The sequence below is a fragment of the Tupaia chinensis genome, unplaced genomic scaffold (assembly GCF_000334495.1).
Source record: "Tupaia chinensis unplaced genomic scaffold, TupChi_1.0 Scaffold000565_1, whole genome shotgun sequence".
In the NCBI taxonomy this organism is placed as follows: Eukaryota; Metazoa; Chordata; class Mammalia; order Scandentia; family Tupaiidae; genus Tupaia; species Tupaia belangeri.
In genome coordinates, this window is record NW_006160078.1 from 1,436,885 (window position 1) to 1,453,670 (window position 16,786).

Here is a 16,786-nt window from a genome sequence, read left to right on the forward strand (position 1 = left end):
GCCCGGCCCCCGCTCCCCAAGAAGGGATGATTCTATGCCAGGGTCAAAGCTCAAGGTACTTTCAGGGAATAGAGTGAGCCGATTCATAGAAAACATGGATAAACGCTGGTGCTCTAGTGATATTTGGACACGTGTGAAATGCACAGACACAAAGCCATTCCCGATCATGTTTGAGCATCTTGTGCCATCTATAGGATAACTGATTTTCTCTCAAAGGTATTATCTTTTTGGATAGGAAAAAAATCACAATGTGATGTGAAAAAAACTGACACTGTTTATGGAAAAACACACAATCACTTAGGTCGGCTCAATGATGAGGTAGAATGCATTACTCAAAAGCAGCCGGATCCCATGTGATGCCACAGTTCAAATCCCTGGACTGACCAGCCTGCAACACACAGAGCAAACAAGGAATGCCCAAGATCTGCGGGGCTGCAGACCTGAAGGAAGGGAATCGTGGCGCGATCAGACCCTTGGAGGGCATTAAGCTCTCTCTCTCATTTTCTTTCTCTTTCAATCTCTCTCTTTTATGTGCATGCACTCTATCATAAAGAAGGGAAAAAATGTAATTACCAAACTTTTTTTGAATGATTAAATTTTGAAAACAATTCTATTTTGCAAATGTAAAATATTCAATTATCTCCCTACTGATATAGTCTACAGTTACATTATTTATTTCAACATTTTCATTGCAAAGGATAAATAGGTGCTCATTATTTTTACAAGTATGGCTATAACAGTCCTTATTTTGCCAGCTAGTAAAAGGGAATATTAATTTTGCATTTTTTTCCTGACCTAGAAATCCTGTTAATAAAAATTAATGCAAAGTTAAAACATATTTAATGTTATTTTAAGAAAGACATCATCTTAATAACTTAAAGAGGAAGTAGTTTTTGTTGTTGTTGTTAAAGATCTTTTATCTTTGCTTCTCAGGCTTGGTAGAGTACAGATGCTTCCCTTTGTTAGAATTCTCACTTGCTGAAAATTAAAAAAATATATATTATATATGTGTGTGTGTGTGTGTGTGTGTGTGTGTGTGTGTGAGAGAGAGTGCTTTTGTTGTCATTGTTTTAAAAACTCTTTTCTATCAATATGTCATGAAATCATCAGAACAAAAGAAATAGGATTATTTTTCTCAAAATTGGCATAATTCTGGGTTGGCTCAGTGACACAGCTATGACTGATTGCTGGATCCACCTGGATGATCTGTCTGTCTCTCACTCTCATGAGATCAACTTTTACAAAAATGGCATCGGGCCCAGCAGATGGTGTAATGGTTACATTGCTGGACTCTCACGTAGTCAACCACAGTTCAAGTCCCAGATCCAGCGGCTTAAAGCAATGCCAGGCACATGTGTGTGCCTAAAATCCCAAGAAGAGAATGGAGGAGAAAGGACTTTGGCATGGCCATCCCCGGGGGGGGGGGTAATTTCTCTGTCTCTCCAGTGAGTAAACAGATATCTCTATTACAAAAAACTACCCCCCTCAAAAAAAGGGCATTATTCTGACTAGCTATACTTTTAACTTTATTATTGCTATTTTAAAATTTGTTATAAGATATGTGCACAACTTGGGAGAAAGAGAGGGACAGAGAAACAGAGGGGGACTGTGAGAAAGCACTTCTCAGTAGGGGTGGCCACACCATAATCCCTTCTCCTTGATTCTCCTCTAGGGATTTTAGGCAAGCACACACAGGTGCCTGGCATGACTTTCAAGCCTCCAGGTCTGGGGTTAAACCACATCTGGCCATGTGGGAATCCAATACCTTAACTACCATGCCCAACCTTCTGTTCTTGGGGATCTTTCTAAAAATGATTCTGACTCAGTTTGGGAGTGGTGCCAGAGAATCCGCATTGAAACATAATGCCCAGCGAGGCCTATGCTGCTGGTCTCAAGACAATCATTTAAAGTTCTGTATAGGGTGGCATGTACACTCGCCAGAGGGAGTGGAAAAGTGAGAAATCATCTACTAAGGGGGCTGGCCATGCCACGGTCCCTTCTACTCCATTCTCCTCTTAGGATCTGGATACACATGCACATGTGCATGCCAGGCACATTTTTAAAAGCTCCCGGGCCTAGTATTCAAACCTCACAGTCAATCATGTGGGATCCAGCTGCCTTAACCACTGCGCTACCTGGTCTGTCCACTTTTAAGTTTATTTTTAAAGTAACTGAATAATTTATATGCTGTGCCTTTCCTGCTATTGTGGCAGCTTACTAATTTCACTAGGAAGTTAAACAGTAATGGTAGTAAGTTAGATAAATACTAGGAGGTGATAGTGAAGTAAGTACACTGTGCTATTTCTTTAACTTTCTCATTGAACCAAGTGTCTCCTAAAGTTCTATCAGAATAATAGTTGAAAAACAGCAAATCATTTAAATCATGTTTAAGCTGGAAAGTGGTTTAATTACTACCATGGAGCCGACAGACACAGGCCGCTGCACAGTAAGAAGATCTGAGATTGGGTCCTAGCTCCACTGCTCACCAGCTGTTTCACCTCTGACCTACGCAGTCTTCCAGGCTCCTTTCCTTCATGGGTAAGGATAATCCTCATGCAAGGAATGTCTCTGTGGGTAAAACTGGAGGTGACAGGCACCGCCACTGTGGGCATTCAGGAGAGAGATGAGGAAGGACTCGGAATGCGAGGACAGCACAGCACAGGTGCGAGCCGTGCGGGTTATTTGTTCTTTCGAGTTACGTTCAAACCAAAAAAACACGACTTTCAAAACTCTCAGGGGGGAAAAAAATCAAGATTTCTAATCTACAACTCCCAGCAAGACGTCCTTGGCCATCTCCTCTACTCTCCCACACTGAACTCAGTTATCACAGCACTGCCTCATCTAGATGCATTCCCATCATCCCACTGTTTCCTATCAGTAGAAATATTGTTTTTATTTTCTCCAGGTTTATAACTATGTTTTTCGATTCTTTTGTGACCTGCTCCCCATTTGGATTCATCAAAAACAAACAAAAAATCCAAAACCCCATAAACAGCCTCTCCAAAACTCCAATTACCGAAAGTTTACTCTGGGTTTGTGATACAGTTTCTCTTCCCCACGTTAACGAGTGTGTTAGATTTAAGCTCCTTGTCATGCTGGCTCATGTTTAAGTACTCATGAACAAAAATGGCAATGTTGTTTATTTCTACGCACTAACTACATCTAGAACATTTACTATTGGAAGGTGTACTTTGGTCCTGAGCTGAGTATTAACTCTTCCTACTTTCCCCTCTTTCAGCTTCGTACAGGCTGGATTCCACCAGAGTGTCTCCCAGTGTATGCACCAAGAGCTCTAGTCCACACTGTAGGAGTGAAGTCGGAAGTGTGTTAGCTCCTACTGTGGTCTACGCACACTTTTATTGGGACAGTCTTCCATGGGGCACAATTACCGATTTACATTAAGCTAATTTTTTTCAGTTTTCTTTCTGATTTATATTTCATTCTGTCCCTTAGACTATGGATCTGTAACTTGAAGGCAAAGTCAAGAATTGATTGTATTTGTATTTCTAGTACGTAACAGATATTCCCTAAATGGTAAACGGCCAAATGGCTACATCTTACATTCGTAAGTAGTTGACATTTTTTCCATAAAAGTAACAGGATGATTTAAATATTTTCTACCTCCTTGTTTTTGGCAGGATACAATCATCATGGTGCTGGAATTACTGATTCTCTTGGGGGCTGCAGTGACATTGCAAGCAGACTTACTTCCTGATAAAAAATGTAAGGACTTCTATCCAATTTAATACTGTTTCTTTTAAAAAAGAAAAGTATATTACAAAAAGGTTTATGCTCCCGAATAAACCCTCCATTAGAAAAGTTAAATGTAGATTTTTATAACAGAAAATGTGTATCTTTATGAGAAGGCAAACTCTTCAGAATTTTGTCTTTTAAGAGAGCGATGTTGGTGGAGACAGCAAATGGCATAATGGTCATGACACTGGACTCTTACTTAGTTGACTGTGGTTCAAGTCCTGGACCCGGTGGCTTAAAACTCACACTGGGTGCATGCATGTATGCCTAAGATCTCCAGAAGAGAATAGAGGAGAAGGGATCGAGGCATGGCCCCTCTGCCCCCCCCCCCCCAAGATTTTCTCTCTTTCTCTCTCTCCAGTGAACACACGTGCCCTATTGCAAAAATCTCAAAAAAATAAAAAAAAAGAAAATCAATGTTGGCTAAAATGCAAATTTTATGTTGCTCTGAGAAATTAAATTCAACGAGTGGATACATAGGTACTAGAAAATAAAGTTGGCCCTGGGGGCTGCATTTGGATGTTCTCCCATGCAAAAGAATGGTTAAAAGTCCTTACACCTGGGCCTAGCAAGTGGCATGGTGCTTAAAGAGTTGGACTCCCAGATGGCTAACCACAGTTCACATCCTGGACCTAGTGGCTTGAAACTCATACCACATATGTGTACATGTGTGCCCAAAATCCTGAGAAGAGAATGGAGGAGAAGGGACTGCAGTGTGACCATCCCCACTGTGGATTTCTCACTTTCTCTCTCATTACGTCTCTGTCTCTCTGGTGAGCACACACACCCTATGCCAAAAAACTAAAAAGAGCCCTTGCAACCAAATAAGGAACTCCCATTATTTTGTTCTGGAACTTCTTGATCTATGAGTTTGGTGTGATGATGGAGTTTAAGACAGGAAAACCGTCATGTGGTCCAGGGCAGCACTGCCTAACGGAACTTCCTACGATCCTGCCCACTCCACTTGGCACTGTCCAGGCTGTCAGCCGCTAGCCACCTGTGACTAGTGAGCATTTAAACAAGGAAAGTGCAACTAAGGAAAGAAATATTTGAAGTTACTTAATTAAAATCTTTCTTATTTAAGTGGCCACAAGTAGCTAGTGGTTCCCATAATCAACAGCGTGATACAGACAGAGCCCTAAAAATCCTAAAGGGGCACATGTGAACACAGTAGGTGGTCAACAGAAAAAAAACCTCACTACTTAGTGAATGAATAAAAGAAGGTTTCTTAATTATGCGTACATTATCCAGATTTTAGTATAAATATTAACGAGTTACATAATATGCCCAGAAAAAAAAATATATCACATGTTTATGCCATTCTCTGATAAGATTATGGGAAATTTGCACTTTCTCATCTGTGCTTTTCAACATTGCTACAATGAACTAGTATTGATTTTGTAACAAATTGAAAGCTTTTATTTCGATGGCAAAATCAGAGTGGTTCATGCAAGAAAAACAAAACATCTTTCTTTTTACAAATGTCTATTTAAAGAGTTTGACTTGCAAATATTTTGACTGTGACTCATAATAAGAAATGAATTTATATCATGAACTCGTATACGTACAAATATATCAGTACCTTCATATAATGGAAACAATTTTATCACAGCCCATTAATGAGCAATGACCCTCAGTTTGGAAGCTACAATTATAATGAAAACTGATATAGTAAAATGTTCATCTCTCAATAAAAAGAATGCAGATATTATAGGTAAATACTTGGGCAAAGTAAAAAAAAATAATTAGAAACAATTTCAAAGGTACTTCAGAAATTATTTCAGTATTAAATTCTAATAATAAAATGAAATAGTACACAATAAAATATTTTAAAAGTTTAAAAAGTGCTATTATAATTGAACAGTTTTCTTTGTTTTGTGTTTGTTTTTTCAATCAGTTGTACTTCTCCCACCTGTCAATTTCACCATTAAAGTTACTGATTTAGCTCAAGTTTTTTTACGTTGGGAGCCAAATCCTGATCAAGAACAAAGGGAAGTTAATCTAGAATATCGTGTAAAAATAAACGCCCCAGAAGAAGATGATGTAAGTGTTTAATCTAATTTGAATCTTTTCCTTAGATTTTAAACTTCATTTTCTTTTTCACCTTCAAGTTTACATAAAAAGAGGAAAACTGCTGATGGGCTTTTTGTTATAGTCCCAGTGGATTAGTGTCTGTTCAAAGGGCCAAAAGCCCAGCACCATGTACATTGCTGAGCATTAAAGAACAGCACAGACCATTTTAACTTGGGGACAATGCTTTTGCTTAGAAAAAAAAATGTAGTTACTTTTTAAGTGCAAGGGATTAGATACTAGTTTTCTGTTTCCTCTAAAATGGCCAAAAGAACAGAAGAGAGAATAGCCTCATAAAATGCCAGAGGGTGGGCCAGCAGGTAGCATGATGGTTAAGGCGCTGGATTCCCACATGGCTGACCATAGTTGGAGTCCTGGACCCAGCAACTTGTAAATCATGCCAGGGACATGTGAGTGCATGCCCAAAATCCCAAGAGAGAATGAAGGAGATGGTATTGTGATGAGGCCATCCCCCAGGGGATGATTTCTTACTTTCCCTCTCTCTGTCTCTCTCTGTCTGGTGAGCACACATACCCTAGGATAAAACCTTTAAAGAAACAAAACAAAAGGGACAGAGGGCTGTGTATGGAGTCAGAGAAACCAAGTTCAAATACTGGTTCACTCAACCTTGTACCAGTCATTAACTTGTCAGAGCTGTGGGTTTACTACAGGGATGTGCTACAGCACCTGCTACATCAGAGGTGTGTAATAAAGGCAAACAAATGGAGAGGGGATTACCAACAACCGCTTTTTCAGTTAATATGGAATTTTGGAGACTTTTCTGTCAAAAAATTACCTCTGGGGAAGGGATTAGAACTAGAGCTGTGACCAAAGTGAATCTGAGCCTTCACTGTAATATTTTGTCTGTTTTTATAAGAATATGTTCATGCATCATTGAAGAATACGTTATAAACAATGACTTTGCTTTTCATTTTTTTTTTTAGCAAAACAATTTTATTATATTTATGTGTAATTTAAAAACTGGAAAAAATGTCTATTGGTTTAAACGGTTCTCTTCAGGCTATTTTTCTTATATGCTAACACCTGGGGTTCTGTTTCTAGTATGAAACCAGGAGCACTCAAAGCAAATGTGTGACCATCTTGCACAAAGGCTTTTCAGCGAAGGTGCAGACCATCGTGAGGAGTGAACACTCCCTCCTCACCAGCAGCTGGGCATCTGCAGAGCTCCAAGTCCCACCAGGTAAAACTGATTCTAAACCTCCATTTTTCTATTATATTTTGGACTTGGTAAATATAGTAAAGCAGAAAAACCACAACTCACTTTTTTCTAGTCGGTTTGCATCGTCACCATCCTAACCAAGGCTGTAACTTATCACAGCTCATCCAATGCCGTCTGGCACATCCCTGCCAAATGCTCACTGTCTCCACATCGGCCTCCAGTGGAAAGCTGGTGCTCTGCTACTTACAACCTGTAGTACACACACACACACACACACACACACACACACACACACACACACGTGCACAGAGAAAAGAGGCAAAGCACCCCACCAGGTCCTGGGATGTGTGGATGCACCAAATAACACTTGCTCTGGTCCATATGGCTCGGGGGTTATTTAAAGCATTCTCCCGTCCACATCACATGATGAAAAACCCATGCCTCCCAAACTGTGCTGGTGACTGAGAACAGTATCAAAGTTTGCGCACTAGCTACAATGCATTATCTAGACCATATACCAGCCAGCTGACAATGGGCTCATCCCAAGAACAGAGACTAATCCAAGACAGACAGGTTATCATCAATTTGGGTCATGTGTTTAGATCAAACCACTGTCCCACCTCCCCATATAAATAATTGGATTGTACCTACAATGTACTTTTCAGTCTCATATCTCTGCAACTCCAATGACTATCTCACTACTACAATACAGGCTGACACTGATGAAAAATTAATGAATTCTTCCTTGAACCAAAAGAGAATTCACACCAAGTAATTTCTTGGATGGAAACTGTAAGACAAGCAGACTTCAGGAGCTCTAAACTGTCCTTGGGCATGAACCATCTGGTTACTTGGTGCTTGGAGAGATATGTATCTATAGCTATAATGTACAACGCATATAATATCTATCTTTATGCTCCCTGCCTTTGGGGGTGATTTTCAAAAAGTTCACGGAAAACATGTATTATAAAAAAATTATTCATGAATTTCAAATTTTCAAATTTTTCTATCAAATAAACCCCTAATTCTGTTTTTTTCACAAACTTTTTGAAATATACATACATACATACATAGGTGTTGCACATGTATCAATGAAGCAAACCGAGTTCAATCTCTGTTCTTCTTGGCTTTAACTTCTCTACAGATAAGAGGATTTTTTTTTTAAATTTGCTACAGGGCATGTGCACTTACTAGAGAGAGACAAGAGACAGAGAGAGATGGAGACAGAGACAAAGACAGAGAAAGTGCAAAAGTACCCCCTAGGGGGATGGCCATGCCACAGTCCCTTCTCCTCCATTCTGCTCTTGGAATTTGGGGCATGCACACACACGTGCTTGGCATGCTCCTCAAGCCACCAAGTCCTGGAATAAAACCATGCAGTTGGTGTGGGATCCAGCCACCTTAGTTACCATGCCACTGGCTGGCCCAATAGGACTCTCACCCATCATCTTTTCTCTCTGCCCCTTGAACACCACTGGCTGACAGCAATAAAAATGGTAAGCTGACTTACACCAAACTGAAAAATCCTCCCTTCTATCTTTCAAGGCTTCCACTCTGGTAAGGTCTTCCTTGGCCTCCAGCACAAAATATGATTTCTCTGAGTAACCACCACAGGGTGGGTGTTTCCCATACCATGTTCTGAAGATCAACAATTAAAATGGTGGCAAGAGGGTTTGAAATGCAAATAAGGCTTCTCGTCACATCATTTTGGGAAATCCAGGATGAAATAAAAATAAAGAAATTTCACTTAAAATCATTTTTTTTTCCTTTTAAAGAGATTTTTGTCTTAAGGCATGTACACTCACTGGAGAGAGAGACAGACAGTCAGAGAAAAAGTGGGAAATCACCCCCTAGAAGGATGACCATGCTGCGATCCCTTCTCCTCCATTCTCCTCCTGGGATCTTGGCCATACACACACATGTGCCTGGTGTGATTTTTAAGCCACTGGTTCTAGGACACCATCCAAGGTTGGCCATGTGGGAGTCCAGCAATGTAACTACTACACCATCTGCTGGCCCCAAAATCTCAAGACTCCCTTAAAGTCCTAGTAGATAAAAGGGACTTTAAATATCAATGTGCATCGAGTCTCCAAAATATTGCTATTCTTCTGCAGTGGTGATAAAACTTATTTGCTTCTGAACAGTAATCTATGTAATTCATAGAACCTTTGGAAAAATAAATCATACAATTCTAGGATGGAAAGAACCAGCCCTTCCTCAACCAACCCTCCTACTTACATTTGGAAAAACCAAGACCTGGGATAATAGGGTGAAGGTCTCATGGGAGTGATTGACAAATGAGGCACTAGAACACCAACCTCTCTGTGACAATCTACTGCCCTTGAACTTTCATATATGCATGTCACAAACACAACCCCACCCCCACCTAAAGTAGCTAGAAAGCTCTTTGGTGCAGGAAACTGGGACTTTGCAATTCTAGTTTCATCTCTCTAGAAAGCTGGTCTTTTGCAAATAGTATGTTTCTATAAATAAGTGATGACGATCACTTTTTGGTAATGGATAAGATGTTCACAGTTACTACAACCTCAAAAGAAGCATAGACTTCAGAAACCATTACAGAAATGTTTTGTTCTTTTTATTTTTGACCACCTAGGGTCTCCTGGAACCTCAATTGTGAATTTAAGTTGTACCACAAACACTGTACCTAATAATCATGCAAACTTGCAGCCATACCAAGTTTCTCTTCAGTGTACCTGGCTTGTTGGCAAAGATGCCCCTGAGGACACGCAGTATTTCCTTTACTACAGGTTAGCACCTTTTTATACTTATGCAAATAGGTTGTTTCCTCCAGCCTTATAAAACTCATGAGTGTTTCAATGCAGGTATGGCTCTAGGACTGAAGAATGCCAGGTATACAGCAAAGATGCCCTGAAAAGAAATGTCGCATGCTGGTTTCCAAGGACTTTCATCAATAGCAAAGGGCATGAATGGCTTGTAGTACATGTGAACGGCTCCAGTAAGCGTGCCATGATCAAGCCATTTGATCAGCTGTTTGCTCTTCATGCCATCGGTAAGACAGACATCATCCACTCTAAGAGAACAGAATTGCAGAAGGGGTTACAAAGATTACTTAGTTTGATGACTTTTTTACATGATGCTGAGTGATGGTCTAACCCATCTTTGAAAACTATTGGGGCAGGTCGCTTAGCCTTGGTTCTACAGATATTTTGGATAAAGAATTGTTACGGTGGTACTCTCGGCACTGCAGAATCTTTGGCAGCATTCCTGGCCTCTACTAGCTAGATGCCCATAGGATCCTCCCATGTGACCAAAATAAAAGTCTCTGGACATTGCCAAATGTCCCTTGGGTAGAGGGATGCCCCCTAGCTGAGAATCACTACATCAGAAAAAGTGAACTCCCTGCTTATGGGAGCTCATTTCATCTTTCATCAGCTAGTACTGATTTTGTGAAATTTCTACCAACGGAACGGGTCTTGTGATAGATTAGAGGCATCCTCAGCTATTCTGAGCTCTTCCCCCCAACAGGATGGTCCTTCAGCCATCTAAAGACAGCCAGCTTTCTCATCCTGTGGTCCCTCTTCCTCAGCCTACCTCTCCCATCCCATCTCTCATTCATTCCTCTAAGGTCCTGCACAGTTCTGACCTTTGTTGAGTCCAAGTTTTAATTTTTCAACTCTCAAAATAGAAGATGTTTTCCCTCATCCTAGATACTTCTGTTAATAAAATGCATTACATAACATTCTTGGTTACTAACTTTCGAGACTTCAGTAGTGGTCTGGTTATTAGATTGAGCTATAGCGCTAGACTGCCTGGACTCTGATCCAGACTCCTCTACTGACCTTAGACAAGCCGGCCATTCGCCTGTGCCTCAGTCTTTCTTATCTAATAAATGGGGAGAAATTAACACTTCCTATTTGTTTTTTTTTTGTGAGAAATAACTGTGTTAATAATTATAAAGAGCTTAAAATAGTAACTGGCATTAAGTGTTCAATAAATAGGCTAAGATATTGAAAAGGCAAGATCCCGCTTGTGACATAACTATACCAAATGGAACACAGCATGTTTAAAGAATCACCGGGCTGACTAAAAAGGTTATGCAAATCTCTTCAACAGTGTATTTCCTATGCAACTTAAAAATGTCACTTTCATGAAAATAGGCAATGAAAGATGCTGAGGAGGACACAACGATATTAATATGAAAATGAGTATGACCTCAGGAATTCATTTTGTTTTATGATTTTTGTTTTTATTGAGGCCAATTCTTAGGATTACTAAAAGATATAAATACTTTTATGATTAAGAATTTTCTGCTTAGGGAATGGCTAACTCTGAAGCCAGTGGTTCCTATTCTTAGTGGTTATTAGTGATTCATTAATGGTGAATCCTAAGTCACATCTAAAAAAAGGGCACTCAGAAAAAATTTCCATTCACCCCTCATAACTATAAGACAATCAAGTTCTCACTCAGAGGAAAGAACTTGAAAACTGTAAGTAAAAGTGGGCCAGCTGGTGGCACAGTGGTTAAGGCAGCTGAATCCCACATTGCCTATTATGTGGTTCAAGTCCTGGACCCAGAGGCTTGAACACGGCATGCTGAATTTGTGTTTTTGTTCATGTCCAGAATTCCAATAGGAGGAAGCAAGAAATGGCGGAGAAGGGACTGTGAACATCCCCTATGGGGGAGGGTGCTTTCTCACCCTCTAATCCCCACATTCCTCCAAAGCACAGACACCCTCTGGCAAAAAATAAAATATAAAAAGAGAGGCAACTTTAGCCCAATCCATTCTTTTTATGGAAAAGAAAAACCAAAGCTTATAGGACATTATAGCACAATGGAGTATTTAATATATATTCCCAAATAACCAGCAAAGCAAATTTCAAATGTGCATAATGTAAATGAATGCATTTAAAATCAGTGTTGAAGATGGTAAATATATTTATTTCCTTGATTTATTATATACTGTATGTATGTTTCCAAAACCATACTATACCCCACAAAGATGTACAACTATTATACGTAAATTGGAAATTATAATAACATGCAAATTTACAAAACAAAGAAAAAGAAAACCAAAGCTTTCCTCTCTATCCCCTAACCAAAACAAAATATATATGCCAAAACAAAAAAAGAAACAAACTAACAAAAATTGAAGCCCAGAAAGGGGAAGTGATTTTCTCAGAGCCACAGCCAGCAGGCAGTAGAGGCAGGGCCTCCAAGACAGTGTTGTCTCCAGGGTCAGCTTTATCCCGGGCTTGGTCCAACTTGGGAAATAAGAAAGGATGGTGGAGTAGGTCTTGCAAGGAGTTGACAAAGGAAAGGATTCAACCATTCAATTCCATTTGGAGTAATCAACCCTGTAGTTTATGGGAAGGTCACCTTTTATACCACAACAAAGGGGACTCAAGGGAGGACACAGGCTTCCTGTGGCTTGGAGATAAGTTGATTAAAACTGGATGGTAAGTACTTGAGGGGTGCATATCTTTGAAAAGTCCTGAGGAGTGTGGGTAGGTTGGTATTATCAGCACTGGTGGCTGATTCTTAAAAAACGCCACTGACCTCAACTCTCTAACCTAGATCGCGTAAATCCCCCAATGAACCTCACAGCAGAGACTGAAGGAAACAGGCTCTCTATCCAATGGGAAAAACCAGTTTCTGCTTTTCCAATTCATTGCTTCGATTATGAAGTGAAGATAAACAACACGAGGAAGAGTTATCTTCAGGTAATTCTTCAGAACATTCCAGTATTTAATATAAACATTATTTTTAGAAACATTTTAAAAAATTATCTTCAGTAACTGCTCTTGATCATCTTGATAATAACAAGAGGAAAGTTAACATACATCTGTCCAGATGTTATGGGAAAAAACCCAAACCTTACTGGCCTTTTGTTTTAAAAGGATATACTTTTGGTCAAAATTATTACAAAGGATCAGATCAAAACTCATTAGCACATTTGTGGTAACAATATGAAATGGTACAGGTATTATTGAAAACAGCCTGGTGATTCCTCCAAAAAATTAAAAATAGAATTCCCATATGATCTAATAATTCTGCTTCTGAATAAATATACCCCCAAAAAAGGAAACCAGGTATTTAAAGATACATGTATTTAAAACCCATACTCATGGGAGTCTTCTTCATAATAGCCAAAAAATATTTTGTGTGCATATATTGAATTTTTATCCATTTATCCACCAGTGGAAGCTTCCATCAATGAATGGATAAACTAAATACAATATATACTCATAATGGAATATTATTCAGTCTTTAAAAGAAAGGAAATTCTGACACATGGTGTAACATGGAGCAACCTCAAGAACATAAGGCTAAGTGAAATACACCAGTCACAGAAAGAGAAATACTATATGACTCTACTTTTATGAAGTTAGGTAGTCAAACTCATAGAAACTGAAAGTAGAATGGTAGTTTCCAGGGACTGGCAGGAGGGGAGACCAGTGAGCTTGTTTATAAAGGGTATAGAGTTTCGGTTTTGCAAGCACAGTGCGGGAAATTAGTTGCACAAACACAAGAGTAACGCTACTGAACTATGTTCTGCAAAATGGTCACGATAAAAATCTTATGTTATATGCATCTTATCACAATATTTAAAAATTCATTAATGCTAATGGACAAAAATTTCAAGGGCACTCAGTTGCTGTATCACAGGGGTGACTCTAGGGCCCTGCAGTGCTGGAAGCTATATGGCCACCACAGTTAGAATCCCAGGACAGCCTGAAAAACACAACTGGCATGTACAAAGGACCGCACAATCCTGAGAAGCTAGAAGGCTGGGGAAAAGGGCTCATGACATGATGAGACCCTATCAAGAGTGTTTTCTTTCTCTTTTTTTTTTTTAAAAATTTATTTGCCAGAGGGCACATGTGCTCTCCAGAGAGAGACAGTGAAGAGAGGGAGAAAGAGGGAAGGAAGAGAAGGGGAAAGAGGGAGCAAGTGGGGGAGAGAGGAAGGAGAGGGGAAGAGGAAAGGAGGAAGAGAGGGAAAGGGAAAAAGTATCTCCCAGTGGTGTGTGGTCATGCCCCAATCCTTTCTCATCCTTTTGGGATTTGGGGGCATACACTGAATGTGCCCAGTGTGTCTTTCAAGCCATCATGGCTGGGATTTGAACCATGTGGTCAGTCATGAGGGATCTGGCTCCCTTAACCACTAGACCATGGGCTGGCCCAAAAGTACACTTTTTTTTTTTTCTCTCTCTCTTGCTCATACACTTTCTATCATAAAAAAATAAAGAAAAAAGAAAAAAAATTCAAGAGGTAAGAAAGAAAAAGGTGAGCCAATGTTTATTAAGCATCAATTGTGCATCAAGGTTACTCCATCCTCGCAATAACTCTTGTATAATTATCATTCCCAGTTCATAGGCAAGTGAGGCCAGAGAAATGAAATCACTTGCCCAAATTCACAGAGCTAGGACAAAAAAAATAGGAAAGTCTCAATTCAAATTTGTGTCTTCGCGATAGTAAAAAAGTCAATCCAATTTGATCTGATTCAACAAATTGGCTTATTTATGGTAGATATAAAAGTAAATAAGATTGTTCCTGCTATCAAGGGGCCTAGACTAGAGGATGCACCCAGTCTTAAGGTTGCCCTGCCATAGCAAAGGCCAAGGAATTAGAACACAGAGCAGGGGCAAAACAGCTCTTGATGGCTCCATGGAGAGGAATTGATGGAACTTGGAAGGATGAATAGAAACATGCCTGGTGCGACAAGAGAAGGACTTTCTTAGTCAGGGCTTCTTAAAATACTAAGAGTGAAGGACTAGTTTCCTTTTAAAATTTCTAATGCACCATAGATTGGCTCTTTTGTTAAATACAATAAAAGTTTTCTAGAAAAAGCAGGGCCTGCCCCATAGCACAGTGACTCAGGGAGTTGGATCCCACATAGCCAATCACAGTTTGAACCTGGGTCCCAGCAGCTTAAGAGACATACTGGGTGTGTCGTGCACATGTCCCAAATCCAGATAAGATGGAGGAGAAGGGATTGCAGCATGACTGTGCCCTATTTGGCAGGTGCTCTCTCCCTTTCTCTTTCTCACTCTGGTCAGCATACTTTCCCTCTAGCAATTACAAAAAAAATAGAAAAATAAAATAAAAGGGGACTTCAAAACATTTATTTTTAAAAAATGGAAGTATGAGTTTATCCTGATGCAAAAGTTTGAAATCCATATTTTTCATAGTATGCATTTCCATAAACTTTGAAGACCCCTCGTATATTCAGAGACATAAAATACCAGCACGCTGATTGCATGCTTGGATATCACGACATTGTGAAATTGCTATTAAAGTTTCTAAGTTGTGGTCTCAGTTTCTATATGACTTATCAAAGACCAGTAATGGACAGACCAACTTCTGTCCTTTAACCATATTTTGCAGAGCAGACAGAGCTATAGAGAGCAGACAGAGGTAAAGGGAAAAGGAGTAATTCATAGTCTTGAGAAAACATGGCTCCTTTAGCCAAGTGGCAGCAATTCAGATGGTTTGGACCTGAGGACAACACTGGAATCATAATTCTGTATGCCATATTGTGACTTTCTGCAGATAGCTCCATAAGACTTTGGGATTTTTTGAGAGATTTTTGCTATAAGGCATATGTGCTCATTGGAGAGACAGACAGAAAGAGAAACCATGCCCTGAGGGGATGGCCACACCACAATCCCTTCTCCTCCATTCTCTTCTTGGGATTGTGGGCATGCACACTCACGCACTCAGCTTGAGTTTCAAACCACTGGGTCCGGGACTCAAACCAAGGTCGACCATGTGGGAGTCTAGCACCTTAAACACTAGGCCTGCTGGCCCCACTGGTTTCTCTTTTTTAAGACCATAGGCATAGGCAAAGGGAGCCACTGTAGAGTCTCATTCACTAGAAAAACATGACCACACCTGCAGAGAATAACAACGACTTTGTGACAAGGTAAAAGCTGGATATGTGTGGGAGGGGCCACATGGACAGGGACATTGCTTTCATTGTTCAAGCCACAAGTGGTGAGAACCAAAATAGGCAGAGGTCCTAGGGTAGGGGTAAGGAAAGGAGAAACACATCTGTCCAGGACCTACCTCCAGTCTGGGGCCCTGAGTATTAGACAAATGGTGGCAACACTGGCCAACAGAGAGGGCAAGGAGAAAGGCTCATTTGTGAGGGAACGGCTCCTTTCAACACCAGACAATCTAGTGCTAGTCCAAGTTGCCTGTGGCAAGCTAGCAACTGCTGAGCACACGTTGACATGTCCAAACATCCCAGAATGGTCAGTTCAACTGCAGGACAAAACATGGGTTGACTATTAGCAATTTCCCTCTGACTCAACCTAACATATCCTTAAGTTTGGGCTTTACAAAGGTAACTCCACTTAGTTTAATAATGCATGATTTAGGTGTTGGTATTCCTATTTTACCTATGAGAAAACAAGCTCAGAGAGGTCAAGGGACTTGTTCTACAGGTAGCTGGAAATCAAAACCCACCCATCCCAGATTCAAGGTCGCTATTCTTTCTGTTCCTCTTGTGTCCCTTATGCTCCCACCCCCAACCCTCAGCTTTGGTCATCTGAGAAATTCCAGTATATTGAGGATCTATGGGCTTTTCCATAAGGGCCAGGTAGCAAATATTTTAGGCTTTGCAGGCCAGCTTTTGTCACAATTACTCAGCTCTGCCATTGTAGGATAAAAGCAGCCACAAACAACCCATAAATGAGGATGTGTGACTGTGTCCCAGTAAAACTTTATTTAAGAACACTGAAATTCCAACCTCATATAATTTTCATGTTTGACAAAGTTTTTCTTTTGATTTTTTTCT

General features: G+C 40.1%; 1 protein-coding gene and 1 long non-coding RNA gene across 3 annotated transcripts in view; one reads left to right on the plus strand and one right to left on the minus strand.

Annotated features, from left to right (window-relative positions):
• IL5RA (interleukin 5 receptor subunit alpha) overlaps window positions 1-16,786 on the plus strand; it is a 43,201-nt gene that overhangs the window by 2,717 nt on the left and 23,698 nt on the right. For both annotated transcript variants that reach the window (XM_006157936.2, XM_027775450.1), the window contains exons 2-7: window positions 3,639-3,723; window positions 5,651-5,796; window positions 6,886-7,024; window positions 9,618-9,771; window positions 9,847-10,034; window positions 12,560-12,705. In XM_006157936.2, the coding sequence (XP_006157998.1) occupies window positions 3,651-3,723; window positions 5,651-5,796; window positions 6,886-7,024; window positions 9,618-9,771; window positions 9,847-10,034; window positions 12,560-12,705 (846 nt within the window). In that variant the 5' untranslated portion in view covers window positions 3,639-3,650. The remainder of the gene's footprint in view (window positions 1-3,638; window positions 3,724-5,650; window positions 5,797-6,885; window positions 7,025-9,617; window positions 9,772-9,846; window positions 10,035-12,559; window positions 12,706-16,786) is intronic.
• LOC114009565 (uncharacterized) overlaps window positions 9,952-16,786 on the minus strand; it is a 32,862-nt gene continuing 26,027 nt past the window's right edge. The window contains exon 4 of the long non-coding RNA XR_003550964.1: window positions 9,952-10,055. This is a non-coding gene — a long non-coding RNA (uncharacterized LOC114009565). The remainder of the gene's footprint in view (window positions 10,056-16,786) is intronic.